Source organism: Phytophthora parasitica, assembly GCF_000247585.1.
Source record: "Phytophthora parasitica INRA-310 unplaced genomic scaffold supercont2.3, whole genome shotgun sequence".
Lineage (NCBI taxonomy): Eukaryota > Oomycota > Peronosporomycetes > Peronosporales > Peronosporaceae > Phytophthora > Phytophthora nicotianae.
The window spans coordinates 460,121-476,685 of NW_008648989.1; the positions used below are offsets into that span (position 1 = coordinate 460,121).

The 16,565-nt window shown below is 50.6% G+C and overlaps 6 protein-coding genes across 6 annotated transcripts; 3 read left to right on the top strand and 3 right to left on the bottom strand.

Moving 5' to 3' along the window:
* Positions 1-660: 660 nt before the first annotated feature.
* Positions 661-1,334, top strand: PPTG_21035 (hypothetical protein; the record flags this gene model as incomplete). The annotated part of the gene is made up of 4 exons (XM_008895487.1): positions 661-756; positions 969-1,044; positions 1,103-1,228; positions 1,288-1,334. The coding sequence occupies 4 exons, from the start codon at positions 661-663 to the stop codon at positions 1,332-1,334; spliced, it is 345 nt and encodes a 114-aa protein (XP_008893735.1).
* Positions 1,335-1,777: 443 nt separating this feature from the next.
* PPTG_01309 (hypothetical protein) lies at positions 1,778-2,452 on the top strand (the record flags this gene model as incomplete). Its single annotated transcript, XM_008894555.1, has 1 exon — positions 1,778-2,452. One exon carries the CDS (start codon positions 1,778-1,780, stop codon positions 2,450-2,452), a length of 675 nt encoding a protein of 224 aa, XP_008892803.1.
* A 235-nt stretch (positions 2,453-2,687) lies between these two features.
* Positions 2,688-5,784, top strand: PPTG_01310 (hypothetical protein). The gene has a single exon (XM_008894556.1). It carries the CDS (start codon positions 2,716-2,718, stop codon positions 5,632-5,634), a length of 2,919 nt encoding a protein of 972 aa, XP_008892804.1. The 5' UTR covers positions 2,688-2,715; the 3' UTR covers positions 5,635-5,784.
* Positions 5,785-7,709: 1,925 nt separating this feature from the next.
* PPTG_01311 (hypothetical protein) lies at positions 7,710-9,423 on the bottom strand. The gene has a single exon (XM_008894557.1). The coding sequence runs from the start codon at positions 9,397-9,399 to the stop codon at positions 7,822-7,824; it is 1,578 nt and encodes a 525-aa protein (XP_008892805.1). The 5' UTR covers positions 9,400-9,423; the 3' UTR covers positions 7,710-7,821.
* Positions 9,424-10,016: 593 nt separating this feature from the next.
* On the bottom strand, positions 10,017-14,144 carry PPTG_01312 (hypothetical protein). The gene has a single exon (XM_008894558.1). The coding sequence runs from the start codon at positions 14,105-14,107 to the stop codon at positions 10,091-10,093; it is 4,017 nt and encodes a 1,338-aa protein (XP_008892806.1). The 5' UTR covers positions 14,108-14,144; the 3' UTR covers positions 10,017-10,090.
* A 102-nt stretch (positions 14,145-14,246) lies between these two features.
* PPTG_01313 (hypothetical protein) lies at positions 14,247-16,095 on the bottom strand. Its single transcript, XM_008894559.1, has one exon. It carries the CDS (start codon positions 15,977-15,979, stop codon positions 14,357-14,359), a length of 1,623 nt encoding a protein of 540 aa, XP_008892807.1. The 5' UTR covers positions 15,980-16,095; the 3' UTR covers positions 14,247-14,356.
* Between the last annotated feature and the right edge of the window lie 470 nt (positions 16,096-16,565).

Sequence of the window (16,565 nt, forward strand, 5' to 3'; positions counted from 1 at the left end):
CGACTTGCCACCTTCGTCTCCGTTTCCAGACTGAGTTCGTCGTGGCTCGGCCTCTCCTGCCTCGTTCTTCAAGCTGCTGCTGTTGCTGTCGAGCGCCCTCAGCTGCCTCCTTCTGGCGCACGTCGCCAGGGTGCCACTCTCTTCGCTCCAGCTCGTCGTTCAGCGGTGCCTCACTGCATTCTCCTGACTGCGGAGTCACACACAAGCAAGAGCCTTCGTTTGGACCGCTCAGCACATCCGCAGTTCCCTCCGTTCTCGGCCGCTGCTCGTCTGCTTCGTCGGTCGCGCATCCTGGCCCAACCGCTGTGTGCCACACACCAACTCGTCCGTCAGGTACCGTACCAGCCCTGTTACAATAGTATATTGCTGTTGGTACGTCACTGCGGAACGATATATCTGAAAGTTCTTATGGGCCCGATTTTCTTCGCACACATGCATTTATACTCATTTATGATTTTGAAGTGGTACAGTACATCGATGCACTTGCTAAGATTGAGAACACCTAGTAGCGTTTTTGTTTTCAATCTCCTGATTCGTGCTGTGCTCTAAAATTTCGTATTTTGGGCTATCCTTAGAGCAACTTCGACCGATTTAGGAGTTTGAATTATGTCTCCCAAGTTGCGAAACGTGGTTGTCATATTCGATTTTGGGACGGGTGCCATGGCCTGTTTAGCCTTGCCCTTCCTCAATTCTAAAAACGACGAGACTGGTGACAGATGCTTTGATCGAGCGGAATCTCGATACTTGTCCCCTGGAGTAAGGTTGCTTGCGGATAACGCAGGTTTTATCCTCCAAACATCGTCTCGGGTTAACAAGCTGATTCGGATCACCCTCTCCCCGCGTAGTTACTCGACTTGGTTGTAAATAGAGTGAGCTTAATATTATTACTAACAAGAAGCAGCCATTAACGGGTAAGTATTTGGAGTGTGTCGTACCTTTCGTTTAACTGACTTTCAGATTGCTGGTAGAACATCTACCCAACGTGGTATACTATCCTGGTGGAGTTGGCACCTTCGCCACCACAGCAGTGCTTAATATCGTCACGTTCGCGCTGTTGGAAATTGCATCTCTGTTTCTTTTTTTTTTTTGCATTTCTTTTTAGAGCGGATGCTTGCCTATTCTCCCTTGTACCAGCTCGCATTTGTCCTGGATACCCAGATCTACTTAGTCCAGGCAAAGCTTTTCATCGAGATCATATTTCTGCTACAGTATGAACTCGAGCACTATGGTACGCGAACAGCTTTGAAATGGACAAAATAACTAACTACTTGGTTTCATTTTACCCAGGAACCGATTTCACGCTTCAATTCAAGTGGCTTCACAACGAGCAATAGAAACGGAACTGAAATATTAGAGAAATGCGTTTGTATTGTCTGAGCCACTCCAAAGCATGGGCACGAATGAAGATGGATGAAGTTACGTCGATGATCACACGATGATCACACCAAGATCACTTAACAGCGTCGCAGCTCTAAGCCAAAAGTGACGAGCCCGAGAAATTTCCTCCCGTAGGAAAGGGCGTCAAAGTGCGCGAGATGGAGCTTGTCAGAAGCAACGTAAGGCAACGGAATTTGCAGTGTTTTTAGTCTATTTTACAGTGCAATAACGATATGTTTGATTGATTGCGGCAGGTCGAGACGCTGGGCAAGAAGCAGCACGACATGATCAAGCACTTGACGTCATTGGCAACGTCCCTATTCGCCACGACTGGATAGCCAATTTGTGCTTGGAAGCCAAGGGAGAGCCCGTACTGCTTCAATCTCTAGGAACTCCTGACATGACGCTGCTCTCGACCCCTCAAGCGTTCGAAGATGTGTTCAAGAACCAGTTTGACAACTTTCCCAAAGGACCGAAGAAGGCAGAGTATCTGCGTGAACTGCTGGGAGAAGGAATCTTCGCAGTGGATTACGAAAAATGGCACCGTCAGCGTAAAACAGCGAGCAACTTGTTCACTATGAGAGCTCTGAGAGATTCCATGACGAGTACGATTCAGCGTCATTTGGTTGTCTTGGAGCGGATCTTCCATCGGGCAGCGGAGACCAATAAGACGGTGGATATGTTTCGGCTTCTGAATCGCTTCACTATGGAGGCGTTCACGGAGATCGGCTTTGGGGTGCACATGAATTGTCTGGATGCCGCCGAGGAGCACCCGTTCCAGACGGCATTCGATCGCAGTCAGCAGTTGTTTGTACTGCGCTTCGTCAGACCAGGTTGGTTCTGGAAACTTCAACGTTTCCTTGGCATTGGAGCCGAGGGTCAAGTGAAAAAGGACATGGACGTGATCAACTCGACTATCTTCGACATCGTAACCCAGACACTCGAACACCGTGCCAAGGGAACACAAGATGATGAAGGAGGAGGCAAAGACATTGTGTCCCTGTTCCTGGATGACCTGAACAAATCGGGTGACGCAGAGTGTTTTGAAACGCGTTTCGTACTTCCAAGCTTTTAAAAAAAAAGGTAATAGATGACTGGCATGAGGCTACAAGAATGGCAATCTCGTGATTTGGCACTGCAACAATGGCGTCGAAGGAGGCTGATCACCCAGGCTGTCCATGCCAAAATGACCCGGTGTTCCTCTGGAACCAATACGACGGGTGCAATCCTACCATAGTACCGATCTCGATTGTCAAGAAGGCATCTCAAGTAGATGCTGCCGAGCACAATGTCAACAGGTCTGCTTTGAATAATTTTGCTTGGGCATAAAATAACCTAATGCTAATATTTGGGCACTATTTATTTTTCACCACCCCATTTTTATATTTCCGACACCAAATGGCTCGTGGCAACACCGAGCGCAGGTCGCGTCGCTCCGACGGCTTCTCCCGTCGCCGCCGACGCTCTGACAGCGGCGACAATGCTCAGTCTGGTTACAAAGACGAAGGTGATGGCTCTGACGTCGAAATTATCAGTGACTTCCGCTCCAAACGCGAGCTAGAGACTGCGCAAGACGAGGCCAAACTTTCGCCCGACGAGCGCGAGCGTCTACGCGATCGTGAGGAGCGCGACGCCTTTGCCGAACGGCTGCGTCAACGCGATGAGGAACGCACCAAACACAAGCGCAAGGCCGAGGAGATTGAGGGCCGCGGTGGACTCACAAAGGACGAGATCAAGCAGCTCGCCAAGCGAGGGACACTTGACGCCGGACAGAGCGAAAAACTTAACCAATTGAGGGAACTCAGTAGACAAGAGTACCTTAAAAAGAGGGAGGAGAAGGAATTAGAGCTACTCGAGTTCCAATTAAGAGACGAGGACGTGCTGTTCCAAGAGACCAAAAGGTCCAAAAAGGAACAGCATCAACTGGAACTTAATAAGAGGATCTTAGAGACAGCCAAGGCCAGATCTAAGAAAGAAGAAGTCGACGGGTATCAGATTCCAGATTCCTACGAAGAAGTGGACGATGAGGGCAATCGAATCCGGAAGAAACAGGACCTTTTAACGGACAGATACGAAGAGGAAGAAGTGGTCCATACTGAGCAGGAAGTATGGGAAGAAACGCAGGTGAAGATGGCTACCAGTAGATTTGGAGCCAAGGATAAACACAAGGAGATACAGGAAGAAGACGAGTTCGTATTCGACGACCAGATAGATTTCATCTCGCAGCAGATGTTGTCGGGACATCATGTGAGTGACGAAGATGTCCAAGAGGCGAGGAAGAAGATGGAACAGGCCAAACATTTGAGTATCCAAGAAGGAAGGAAACAGCTGCCAGTGTATCCGTATCGAGAGTCTCTGTTGGAGGCGATCCGTAATTATCCAGTGATTATCATTGAAGGAGAGACCGGATCCGGTAAAACGACGCAGATCCCGCAGTATTTGCATGAAGTTGGGTACTCGGAACTCGGTATTATTGGCTGTACACAGCCTCGACGTGTCGCTGCGATGAGTGTAGCAGCTCGAGTGGCTCAGGAGATGGATGTGAAATTGGGTAATGAAGTGGGCTACTCGATTCGTTTCGAGGACTGTACTAGCGACAAGACAGTGATCAAGTACATGACAGATGGCATGTTGCTCCGAGAGTTCTTAACTGAACCTGATCTCAAGTCCTATAGCGTCATGATCATCGACGAAGCTCACGAACGCACGCTTAGTACCGACATTTTGTTCGGTCTGATCAAGGATATCGCTCGGTTCCGTGACGATATCAAGATCATTGTGGCTAGTGCGACTCTGGATGCCACCAAGTTCAGCGCTTATTTTGACGATGCCCCGATTTTCAAGATCCCTGGGCGGATGTTTCCTGTGGATATTCTGTACACGAAGGCTCCCGAGGCGGATTATTTGGATGCTGCGATCGTTACAGTATTGCAGATCCACATCACCCAACCACTTGGAGACATTCTCGTGTTCTTTACAGGTCAAGAAGAGATTGAAGCTGCAGAGGAGATATTACTCCAAAGAACTCGCGGTCTTGGCTCTCGAATACGCGAGTTACTCATTCGACCGATCTATGCGACGTTGCCTTCCGAACGTCAAGCCCAAGTGTTTGAGCCAACACCGGAAGGGGCTCGCAAGGTGGTTCTAAGTACGAATATTGCCGAGACCTCACTGACCATTGCAGGTATCTGCTACGTGATCGACACGGGCTTCTGTAAACAGACTAACTACAATGCACAGACTGGAATGGAGTCGTTATTGGTGGCTCCAGTCTCACAGGCTATGGCCAACCAACGTGCGGGACGAGCCGGTCGTACAGCTCCTGGCAAGTGTTTCCGTCTGTACACGGCGTGGTCGTACAAGAACGAGTTGGACGAGAACACCGTGCCAGAAATTCAACGCACAAACCTTGCCAGTGTGGTGCTGCTTATGAAATCGCTCGGAATCAACGATCTTCTCCACTTCGACTTCATGGATCCTCCACCAGAAAAGGCACTTATTCGCTCACTTGAACAGCTTTACGCTCTTGGGGCCTTGAATGGTTTAGGTGAGTTGACAAAGCTGGGTCGTCGCATGGCTGAGTTCCCGTTGGATCCCATGATGTCCAAGGCGCTGCTTGCTTCGGAGAAGTTTGGCTGCGTTGAAGAAGTGATGACGGTCTGTGCCATGCTAAGTGTGAACAACTCGATCTTCTACCGACCGAAGGACAAGGCAGTCCACGCTGATAACGCGCGTCTCAACTTCGCGCGAGGTGGCGGTGGAGACCACATCACGTTGATGAACGTCTACAATCAGTGGGTGGAGACGAACTATTCGACGCAATGGACTTACGAGAACTTTGTCATCATGCGTTCGTTAAAAACTGCTCGAGATGTTCGGGAGCAACTGGAAGGTCTTTGCGACCGCGTGGAGCTTGAGCGCACTAGCAACCGCAGTGATCATGAGCCCATCCGTAAGGCTATTTGCGCTGGTTACTTCTACAATACTGCCAAATTGGACAACTCTGGACACTACAAGACCGTGAAGAAGGCCCAATCTGTGCACATCCACCCGAGCTCGTGCCTTATAAAACTAGAGGAAGTCCCGCGTTGGGTGGTGTATCACGAACTGGCCTTTACGACAAAGGAGTATATGCGCAATGTGATCCCCATTAAGTCTGAGTGGCTGATGGAGCTTGCACCGCATTATTATAAAACCAAGGAAGTCGAGGACGCTCGCACAAAGAAGATGCCCAAGGCTGTGGGTAGAGCAGGTTAACTTCTCGTTAATGCGCTTGTGAATAGTAAATCTACCAGTTCCTAACCAGCTCGTCTAGTGATTTGAATCGTGGAGCCACTTAAACTGAAACGTAAAATCTGTGCCTGTAGCAGGAATATGTGTGTTAACGATAATCTCATTTCTCAAAGCTAGATCTGTAACATATTTTTTTGCTTACCATAATGCTCGAGTTCATACTGCAACAGGAACAGAATTTCGATAAAGAGTTCTGCTTGCACGATATATATTTGCGTTTCAAGGGTGAATGCAAGCTGGTAGAGTGGAGAAAAGGAAAACTTGCGCTGCAGGAAAAAATGCAACAGCAGTAATGACGAAATCTCAAGCGCGGCAAATACCAGGATATTCGTCACTGCTCCGGTCTCCCAATTGTCAGCACCGCCAGGGTAGTAAATCGCATTCGGTAGGTGTTTGAGCACTGACTTGAATGTCACGAATATCAGCGGTACAACACACTCGACGTACTCTACCAACGTCAAGTATTTACAATGAAACAAGAGCCGAAGACCCTGTCGAACTAGGCTTTCTGATCTCTTTGCAGATGCACGACAGTGCCTGACATCCTCGGTCGAATCCTGGTCGGCAAAGTGTGCATCGTTAATTTTTCTGTCTGTAGCTGCAGACTTCGCAGTGAATTTTGTTATTTGGTTGCAGTTGGTGGGAAAATCTGGCGCCACTCCTACACGTATCGCTCGAGGTAGTTGGTGCAGCGCTTGACTGGAGACTATGTCACTATACACGCCAGACATCTCCAGTTCCTGCAATGTATGCTCTTGTTCTTCTGACATCGGATGAGGGCAGCAGGCTCTCAGACGTACGTCTTTCAATGAAGTTATGTGAAATGCATGAGGATCACGAGTCACTGCAAGAATCCAAGCCACTAGGTTGGAAGTGCATGCGTTTGTGGAGAAAGGGGAATCTTTTGACAATTCCCCATTGAAATGTTGAGAAGAACGAAGTAGTTGTAAGACTGTTTTCGCATACAAGTGAATATCCCAAACTTCAAGTAGAGATTGACCAATATCTGCCGCAATGAAAATCATCGAAAGATACGTTGATGTTGTGGTAGACATGCACGCTGAGACGAAGAGAGCACTGAAGAGATCGATTGTCATTGCGACAATTTGGGCCATAAAATCCTCCAGCCCACGTGTTAATTTCACGATAAATTGCCTAGCTAAAAATCTCCACATCGGCAACACCAGAACAGCTACAATACCTCGATATCGTACTGGTACAAATCCGTAAAGTATTTTGTAGAGCGGGTAGATGTTGGCCAACGTCATGAATGCAGCATGGTAAGAAAGAAATCGCTGCAGATTCCGTGACCTTATCCGAAATGGTTTCCATCCAAAGACAAGTAACAGCATCGCCTGGAAGTGTATTACGACGAAGAATCCTCCAACATACCACATCAGAGGTATCGGAAATCCAAGTATAATTGCAGCAGGTACAGCGGTCCCCACGTAGGCAGCACTGGCACCCCAAGCTACAAGCTGTCGCCTTTTGAACGTAGGATTAAGGTCCGGAACAAGCGTCACGAGTTTGGACATTCCAACAAAACCAAATATGACTGTTGCCAACGTCAAGCGGATCCAGAATACCCAGTTTGCAGCCCACCCTTCGGATGGAGGCTGGAGTGGCAGGCATTCTAGCAATAATGCAGTCAATAGTGCGGGAATTGGCGTGAGCAGACAGACCAGAATGACTCGGGTCCAGGAGGTCGTTTTACAGTAGTAGTCGAAACTCTCGAGGCGCTCAACTGAGTACGCACCCTGGTGTCCGACTTGAATCCCGTTCCATTTTTCTTCAAGACATTCCCAAAATCGTTTTCGTGTCGAGGGTAATCGACCTTGTGTGCTTGTTGGAGGTTCCAGAGCGTCGGAACTCCTGGTACTGTCAACTTTATTGCTTCGCATGGCGTTCTGTCTTGCCAAACTTTTGACAAACCTGCATGATGGTATTTCTGGTGACCTATTTTGAGTTGGTATTTTGAATTTTTTTTTCAATCATATTTGGAATGCTTACTTAAGGAGCAGGTTAATAAGGATTATTAATTCTACCATCACTAAAAATTCATCATTAACATTACGTAAGCTGTGTGTCAATTACTTAAGTAGTCCTTACGTGGGTGTGATAGGAGCCTTTCAACAAATGGGTTTCACATGACTAAACTGCACTGATCTTGGCGTTGAGTTGTCCTTTCACGGGGAGTGTGAACGAGATGGCGTACGTCACGTTCTCAGGATTCTCCAGCTCGACATGGTACTTACTCAACAAGGACGCTACGATCAACTTCATCTCGAGCATCGCGAGGTTCTTGCCAAGACACAGACGGGGGCCAGCATTGAATGCCACGAACTGGTAAGCTGAGACGGAAATCAGTTTGCCAGAGTCGATCCACCGTTCTGGTTTAAATTCGGCAGCATCGGGACCCCACACGTGAGGCATCCGTCCTAGAGCATACATCGGCAATCCAGCCATCGTCCCAGCAGCAATGAAAGTGCCGTCAGACAGCACCGTATCATGAACTGCTTGCTTACTGACAATGGGGACAGATGGATACAGTCGTAGTGTCTCCCTCAACGCAGCCTCCACGTAAATGAGCTCACCCACTTCGTCCATGGACGGACTGCATTGTCCACTGACCAACTTGGGCAGCTTTGCAGCCACCTCCTCGCGGATCTTGGTTTCCACATCGGGATTTTTGCTGAGGCAGTAGAAAAACCAACTCAGCGCTTGTGCTGTGGTATCACGACCAGCAATGATGAAGTTCAGGACAATGTCTCGGAGGTAGGTAGGATCAAAGCAGCCTTCGTCTACATCCCCCGATTTGTTCAGGTCATCCAGGAACAGGGACACAATGTCTTTGCCTCCTCCTTCATCATCTTGTGTTCCCTTGGCACGGTGTTCGAGTGTCTGGGTTACGATATCGAAGATAGTCGAGTTGATCACGTCCATGTCCTTTTTCACTTGACCCTCGGCTCCAATGCCAAGGAAACGTTGAAGTTTCCAGAACCAACCTGGTCTGACGAAGCGCAGTACAAACAACTGCTGACTGCGATCGAATGCAGTCTGGAACGGGTGCTCCTCGGCGGCATCCAGACAATTCATGTGCACCCCAAAGCCGATCTCCGTGAACGCCTCCATAGTGAAGCGATTCAGAAGCCGAAACATATCCACCGTCTTATTGGTCTCCGCTGCCCGATGGAAGATCCGCTCCAAGACAACCAAATGACGCTGAATCGTACTCGTCATGGAATCTCTCAGAGCTCTCATAGTGAACAAGTTGCTCGCTGTTTTACGCTGACGGTGCCATTTTTCGTAATCCACTGCGAAGATTCCTTCTCCCAGCAGTTCACGCAGATACTCTGCCTTCTTCGGTCCTTTGGGAAAGTTGTCAAACTGGTTCTTGAACACATCTTCGAACGCTTGAGGGGTCGAGAGCAGCGTCATGTCAGGAGTTCCTAGAGATTGAAGCAGTACGGGCTCTCCCTTGGCTTCCAAGCACAAATTGGCTATCCAGTCGTGGCGAATAGGGACGTTGCCAATGACGTCGAGTGTGTTGCCCAGCAACGGTTTAGTCGTTGAAGGACGCAACACCTTGCGAGTCCCGTGCTGTGACTTGCTGTTAGTATTGGAAGCGACCAGTAAGCGCCATGCCAATGGAAGTACGACGAGGCCACTGAGTGCAGCGATCGCAATGCTGGACGAGAGTTTGTCGGTCATGCGATCGATTGTCAGCATCTTGAACGTTTGTGGCCTTGGCGGAGAATTCCGGAATGAACCTGTTGGGACGGGGATAATGAATGGCTCGTTGGGTAATCGATAAAAAGACAGAAACCGATGGAACCCATGGGCCCATGGATTTGCATTTTGCCTCATCTTTGATACAGACGGCAGTTTACAGTTCATTCATCCATGCTCGTTTCGTGTTAATGCCAATAGGCCATTTACAAGCCAGTGATCGCGTGAAACTTTCATGCTGAACGCGGTTAGCCAACGGAAAGTCACGTCTTCCGGGTTCATCACTTCCACGTGAAACCTACACCGGTCATGTTTCATTCGATGAGTTTGGTAGATTTCTTCCAAATCCGTGGAGGGCCGTTCTGGCTTTCCAGCAGCGGGGTTATCGAGTTTTGGTAAGCTTATGCTTATACAAAAAAATAAAGCAACGCTTCATCAGAGTATTGACCAAGGACATGATGTTGAAGCTTCACGCGATCATTGGCCATACAGCCCCATGAGATGCCCTGTATTAATAACGATTACGGGCATTGCCTGTAATCATTGGAGAATTTTCACCCGAGTGAATCCAGTCGCGGAGTAGAAGCGATACTCCGGGGTTGTCAAAGCAGTAAGGATGTGTAAAAGCAAACAACTATTGAGCGGGTAATTTCTATCACTATTTCCTACCATTGAACCGCATGAAAGTCGTCTAGTTTTTCTTGGTTTCGCTGTTCTGACGCCACGCGTCCACGAGCGACTTGAAAATGCCGTCTGGTTTCCGCTGCAACTCTGTCGGCGACCCGAATTCCGCCACCGAGCCCTTCTCCATCACTAAGATGCGGTCCGAGTCCAGGATCGTGTTGATGCGGTGCGCGATCGTCAGCGTCGTGCAGTCACGGAACTCTTCTCGGATACTCTGCTGGATCTGGCGATCCGTCTCGGGGTCGATCGACGCAGTGGCCTCGTCCATCAGAATCACCTTCGACCGCTTCAGCAGCGCACGAGCAATGGACAGCAACTGACGTTCGCCCACACTGAAGTTCGAGCCCTTCTCGTCCACGGCATCGTCCAACGAAGTGATGGCCTTCTGCAGCGACGCACGCTTCACAGACGTCCAGATCTGGTCGTCCGAGAACTGGTCGAACGGGTCCAGATTTGAGCGCACCGTGCCCGAGAACAGAACGGGGTCCTGCGGGATGATAGCGATGTTGGAGCGCAAGTCGTGCAGGCCGATCTTACTGATGTCCACGCCGTCAATCGTGATGGAGCCCGCGTCCAGCTCGACGAGACGCATGAGACCCACGATCAAGCTGCTTTTACCAGCACCCGTACGACCGACGATGCCGACCTTCTCCTTGGCGTTCACACTGAACGTGAGTCCACGAAGCACACGCGGCAGACCAGGACGGTATCGGAGGTCGACGCGGTTAAAGCTGATGGCTCCAGCCGTCGGCCAGTCAAGTGGTGGCTTCTCAGCTGCAATGCTGGTAAGAGCCGCCTCCGTCGGCATCTCCGTGTACGTCTGAATACGCTCCACAGACACCATCTGAGTCTGCAGCTGACTGAGCATACGCACCGTCCAATTAAGAGACTGAGTCACAGCAAACGCGAACGTGAAAGATACACCAACCAACCCAGCAAACGCACAACCCCCCGCAGAATTCGTGCCGTGCGCAAGAACAGCAGAAAAAGCAGCAGCAGCCGCGATACAAGTACCAACAAACTCAAGACCCAAACCCAGCCAGCAATTAATCGTAAAATTCAGGAAGTACGCACGCTGATTCGTATCCAGCAGATAATAATTGTGACCAACGAAGCGCCTCTCAACACCAAACGCACGGATCGTCGAGAGACCATCCAGTGTCTCGGACAGCAACGCGAAAATCGGGGAACGACTGATGGAGTCCAGACGCTGCAGCTCACGAGAAGTCTTGATGAAATATCGCTGTGAAGTGTAGTATCCAAAAAGAACTGGAAGCAGAATAACCATGAACAAAGGAGTGACGAACGAGACCGTGACCAAAGTGACCATGACAACAACGACAGTGTCGAGTAGACCAACCACCGTGCCCGCAATGGCCTCATCCAGCGTGTAAATATCCTTGGACAGGCGATTCACAATACGACCAAGCGGAGTGGCGTCGAAGAATGAAATCGGCGCACGCAAAATCTGGTTAAGCACGCCACCGAAAAGCAGACGGCTAGCACGCAAACAACCCAAGTACAGAAGAATAACACGAACAAACAACACAACACCAAACACCACATTGATCAGCATGTACACGTACACATAGTACATCTGAGAGTCCGGATACTCCGCAGCTTGCTCCGACCAATACGAAATCCACACCGTCGACACAAGACTCAACCCCTGAGCGGCAAAGAAACCAAAAACAACAACGAGAGAAGCACAAATGCCGCCGAACGCATTGATCCACACGCGATAGACCGACCACGACACGTCGCCCACAGAACGATCCTCTTCAACCATCAACTGACCTTCATCTTCAACACCAGCTTGGCTGTCGTCACTCCGTGTAGACAAACGAGAACGGCGGTGCATACGGCTCTCGCTGGACTTCCGACGTCCCATGATCGTCAAGTCCTCCTCATCACTCGCATCATCCATTGCGTCCTCCAATGATTCAGCCGACGTCGTGTTCTCCTCGTCTTCCTCACTTTCGCTCTCCACATAATTCGACACCATCTGAGCCAACAAGGTCTTCTTCGCCATCAGCTTCTTGTACGATCCTTGCTCTGCGATTCTTCCGTCGGCAATTACGGCGATCTGGTCGCACTGGTTCACGAAGCTCAGCGAGTGTGTCACGAGCACCACCAGTTTGTCCTTCAGCGTCTTCTTGATGCACTCGTTGAAGATGTCAGCACCGACGTGACTGTCCACTGCAGACAGGATGTCATCCAGCAGGTAAATATCGGCGTCCTGATACACCGCACGGGCGATAGCCACACGCGTACGCTGACCGCCACTGAGGTTGATGCCCTTCTCACCGATCTCCGTGCGGTCTCCAGCAGTCAAAATACGAAGGTCCTTCTTCAATGAACTCACGCGCAGGGCCTCCTCGTACTTGTCAGCGTCGAACGGCAGTCCGAACGTGATGTTGTCACGCACCGTCGCGTTTTGGATGAATGGCTGCTGCGAGACGTACGCCACCTTGCCACGAATCGCCACCGAGCCGGCACTGCAACGAGCGTCGCCCAGGATACCAGCTAGCAGCGTAGACTTGCCGCTGCCCACGTGGCCCACAATAGCGTGCAATTCTCCTTTCTTGGCCGAGAAATCGATGCCACGCAGCGTCGGGCCCTCAGCAACGGGCGTCACCAGAGCCTCCTCTTCCTCCTTCTTGTCGCCAGTCTTCTTATCGCCCTCAGTCGGCGGAGCTGCGTCCCACTTGAAGTCTGCACCCTGTACCGAGATGCCCACCTCCGTCAAGTCTCCCTCGCCCACCTTGGTGCGCTCCTCCGCTAAAAAGTAGCTGCGCAGACGGTCGAAACTCACGCTCGCTTCCACCACATTGTTCAGCACTTGTGGTAACATGAACAATGGGAACCGCAGGATGTTGAACAGCGCCAGACTCGTCAACGCCGTGCCCACGTCCAGTGTGTGGCCCAACAGCACGTACGCACTGAACGACACCACCGTCACCAGTGACGGGACGAAGCTGAAGATCGTATTCGACCCGCTGCGTGCAAATACGTACGTACGAAGACGCGCCAGTTCCTCGTCACGGAACTTCATGACGCGCTGACCGAACGAATTCTCCCACGCCTTGAGCTTCACCACCTTGATACCCGAGAGCACCTCAACGCAGATCTTGATACGCTCGTCCTTGACCTGCATCAAGCGCTGCTGCAGTTTGCGCATGGCCTTGGAGATGACGGTCATCAACGGGATGATCAGCAAGATCACGGCCACGCCGGCGAACGTCGCCACGCCGATCTGCTGCCACAGCAAGACACAAGACACGATGATCTGGAACGCCGCGTACCACACGGCGTGCAGGTACGGCGTCATGTCCTGTAGACGCTGTGCATCGATCGACATAAGGTTCGTGATCTCTCCAGACGTGCGTTGTTGACGCGCCGCCGCCGACAGCACCAACGATTTCTCGAACACGGCCGTGACGATGGCGCTGCGGAACTGCAGACCAGTCTCGTAGCAGTAGAAGAAGTATTGACGCAGCGCAAACGATTGCACCACGCCCGATACGAAGATGACAGCCGCGTACGTGAGGCCCTCGGACAGCGGCGCCGTCGGATCGCTCAGGTACGCGATGATGTCCTTGATGATCATGGGTCCGACGAACTGCAGCGAGTCGTGGATGAGCTTGAGGAAGCCTGCTACCATGAACTTGAAGCCAAAGGCTTTGCCCAACGCCCACACGAGACTGGGCTTGCCGGAGCGCGTCTGCCGTTCCCAGGCGTCGGCAAATTTCTTGGACACGTTGGCTGCGCGGTTGTATGGGTCCAATTGGAACAGGTCGTCACTCTCGAGTGGACGCTCATTGCCCAGCTTCATGAGAGGCGTGACCCACGAGAAGAAGACGTTGCCTAGAAAGCCAGACTGCTGCGACGGGTAGCGGTCGCCGAGACCGGGCGTGTCCACGGGCATCCATGTGTTCGTGTGCTTGGCGGGCGCGGCGCCGTCGTGCACGACCGTCACGCCCTGCAGCAGCGGCTTGCGCTCTTCCTGCTTGAAAGGCGTCATTGGTGTTTGTGGTACTACTTGTGCTTCCTTCTTGGACGATTTCCTTATGAATTCCAGTTGCAGTTTTTTTTGAGGTGGCACCATAATCATTGAGATGATGGCAGCTACAAAAATAGAGCACGTACCTGTTCGTAATTTTTGCTTTTTTCATAAGAAAAAAAGTATAAATTCACTTTTTAAAGTAAAAAATAAAAGATATTCCAGAAGTAGGGTAGCATCCCATCCTTCACTTGTGACCACAACGAATTCTTAGGCAAAGTCTGGCCCTGTCGGGGAAACGGTACGCGATATCTTCACGTCGAGAGAGCCCTTCACTGGCAGCGTCAAGGATACATCGTACGTCACCTTGTCCGGGTCCTGCACTTCAATGTGAAACTTGCTCAACAAGCCTGCCACGACCAGCTTCATCTCAAGCATAGCTAGGTTCATTCCAAGGCATAAACGAGGGCCGGCGTTGAATGAAGCGAACTTGTAAGGGGACACAGAGATCAGTTTCCCCGTTGTGGAGTCGATCCATCGCTCGGGTTTGAACTCAGCGGCGTCGGGGCCCCATACGTGCTGCATCCGCGCCATCGCGTACGTTGCGAGGACAACCAGGGAGTTCCCCTTCACAAACGTTCCGTCAGCAAGGGTGGTGTCCTCCGCCACATGCTTAGGGATCAACGGCACAGGTGGATGAAGACGGAGCGTCTCCCTTAACGCAGCTTCAAGAGTGACGAGTTGGCTCACGTCTTGCATCGTTGCGCCGGTAGTCTCAGCTTCCTCGACTCCAGACTTTTGGATCTTCTCTGCGATTTCGTTACGGATGGTAGTCTCGACGTGAGGGTTCTTGGTAAGGTTTAGAAAGAACCAGCTCAGTGTCTGAGCCGTCGTGTCTCGACCAGCGATCAAGAAATTCACGACGATATCGCGCAGGTACATTGGGTCAAATTGTTGAGTGTTAGCATTTGGGGAGCTTCCAACACTGTCAAGGAAGAGAGAGACAATATCTCTGCCAGTGTCGACACCACTATCACTGCAGTTAGACGAGCGCCGTGCTAGAGCCTTTTCGACGATCTCCAGCACAGTGGTATTGATCACCTCGATATCGCTCTTCAGCTCGCCTTCCACTCCCACACCAAGCCACCGCTGAGTTTTCCAGAACCAACCCGGACGTACAAAGCGCAAGAGCAGCGCTCGTTGTGCATGGTCGAATGCCTTTTGGAATGGGTGTTCCTCATCCGAGTCCAGACAACCCATGCGAACACCAAAGCCGATCTCAGCAAACGCCTCGAACGTAAACCGATTGAGTAGTCTGAACAAATCCAGGGTTTCACCACTGTCACTTGCACGTTGCAAGATGTCGAACAGAACAGCGGCATGGCGTTGAATCGTGGCTGCCATCGAGTCTCTCAGTGCTCTCATTGTGAAAAGGTTGCTCGCAGTCTTGCGTTGGTGCACCCACAAGTCCCCATCGGCAGCGAAAATACCATCACCCAGAAGGTCTTTTAGGTTCTGGCACATGTAAGATCCCTTGGGGAAGTTGTTGAACTGGGTTTTGAGAACATCTTCGAATGCTTCGGGGGTTGAGATAACGAGTTCGTCAGGCATCCCTATGGAGCGAAAGAGTATAGGCTCCCCATTGAATTGACTGCATAATTCTACCGCTCGGTCGTGCATGTCGCCATCACGAGCTGCACGAATGAAATCGAGTGTGTTTTCCAGAAGCGGCAGCGTCGTATCGGGGCGGTGGATCTTGCGCAGCTGTGGCTTAGTCGAATCATTGCGAGTTTTAACCAGGAGAACGACGACTGAGGCCAACACGAGACCCCCCACACCGACGTTGACAGCGCTGAAAGGGATTTTGTCTCGGAGTGACGAGATCGACAGCATTCTCGACCGAGACTTGAGCTTTAGACGGCGGCTTGGATTCTGTCGAGACGTCGGCGATCTCAAGTGGGCATCTCGTCGTTGAATTTGTCTTTGGATACGCTTGCGTTTGGTCGGCTCAGCTGCCAAACGAAGATGTCCGATGCAACTTGGACCATTATAAGTTGTACCATAAAAAAAGTTGTACTTCACAACTCATTCTGGTGTAACACGGAGCTCCTGGTTTTGCTCAGTCTAAGCAAAACCAGGATGTCGATCGAGCAGCGGAAATTTGGGTAGACTAGGATGAGAGATCAACATTCTCACACTATCACCACGTACCTTTCTGTAGCGAAATATCGGTACATTTCAGAGCTACTACGGAACTTGACAACTAAAATATTTCGTACAATAGGTTTGAAGTGTTTTGAACTACACGTAAAAAAATGTTACATGTTGTGGACCGAAAGAGCCGAGCGCTATAAGGACAGATCCTCCTGGACTTCCCTGGATGAATATAATTCATCCGAATCATCCAATGTTCCTATAAATGTAGACTCGAAGTTTGAGTCGAAGCGCAGCGTCCCATCATCATCCGAAATACCCACGT

Excerpts from the sequence above, each read along its gene's own strand:
- PPTG_01311 (XM_008894557.1), bottom strand. The coding sequence starts at position 9,399 with ATGCTGACAATCGATCGCATGACCGACAAACTCTCGTCCAGCATTGCG.
- PPTG_01310 (XM_008894556.1), top strand. The coding sequence starts at position 2,716 with ATGCTAATATTTGGGCACTATTTATTTTTCACCACCCCATTTTTATAT.
- PPTG_01313 (XM_008894559.1), bottom strand. The coding sequence starts at position 15,979 with ATGCTGTCGATCTCGTCACTCCGAGACAAAATCCCTTTCAGCGCTGTC.
- PPTG_01312 (XM_008894558.1), bottom strand. The coding sequence starts at position 14,107 with ATGACGCCTTTCAAGCAGGAAGAGCGCAAGCCGCTGCTGCAGGGCGTG.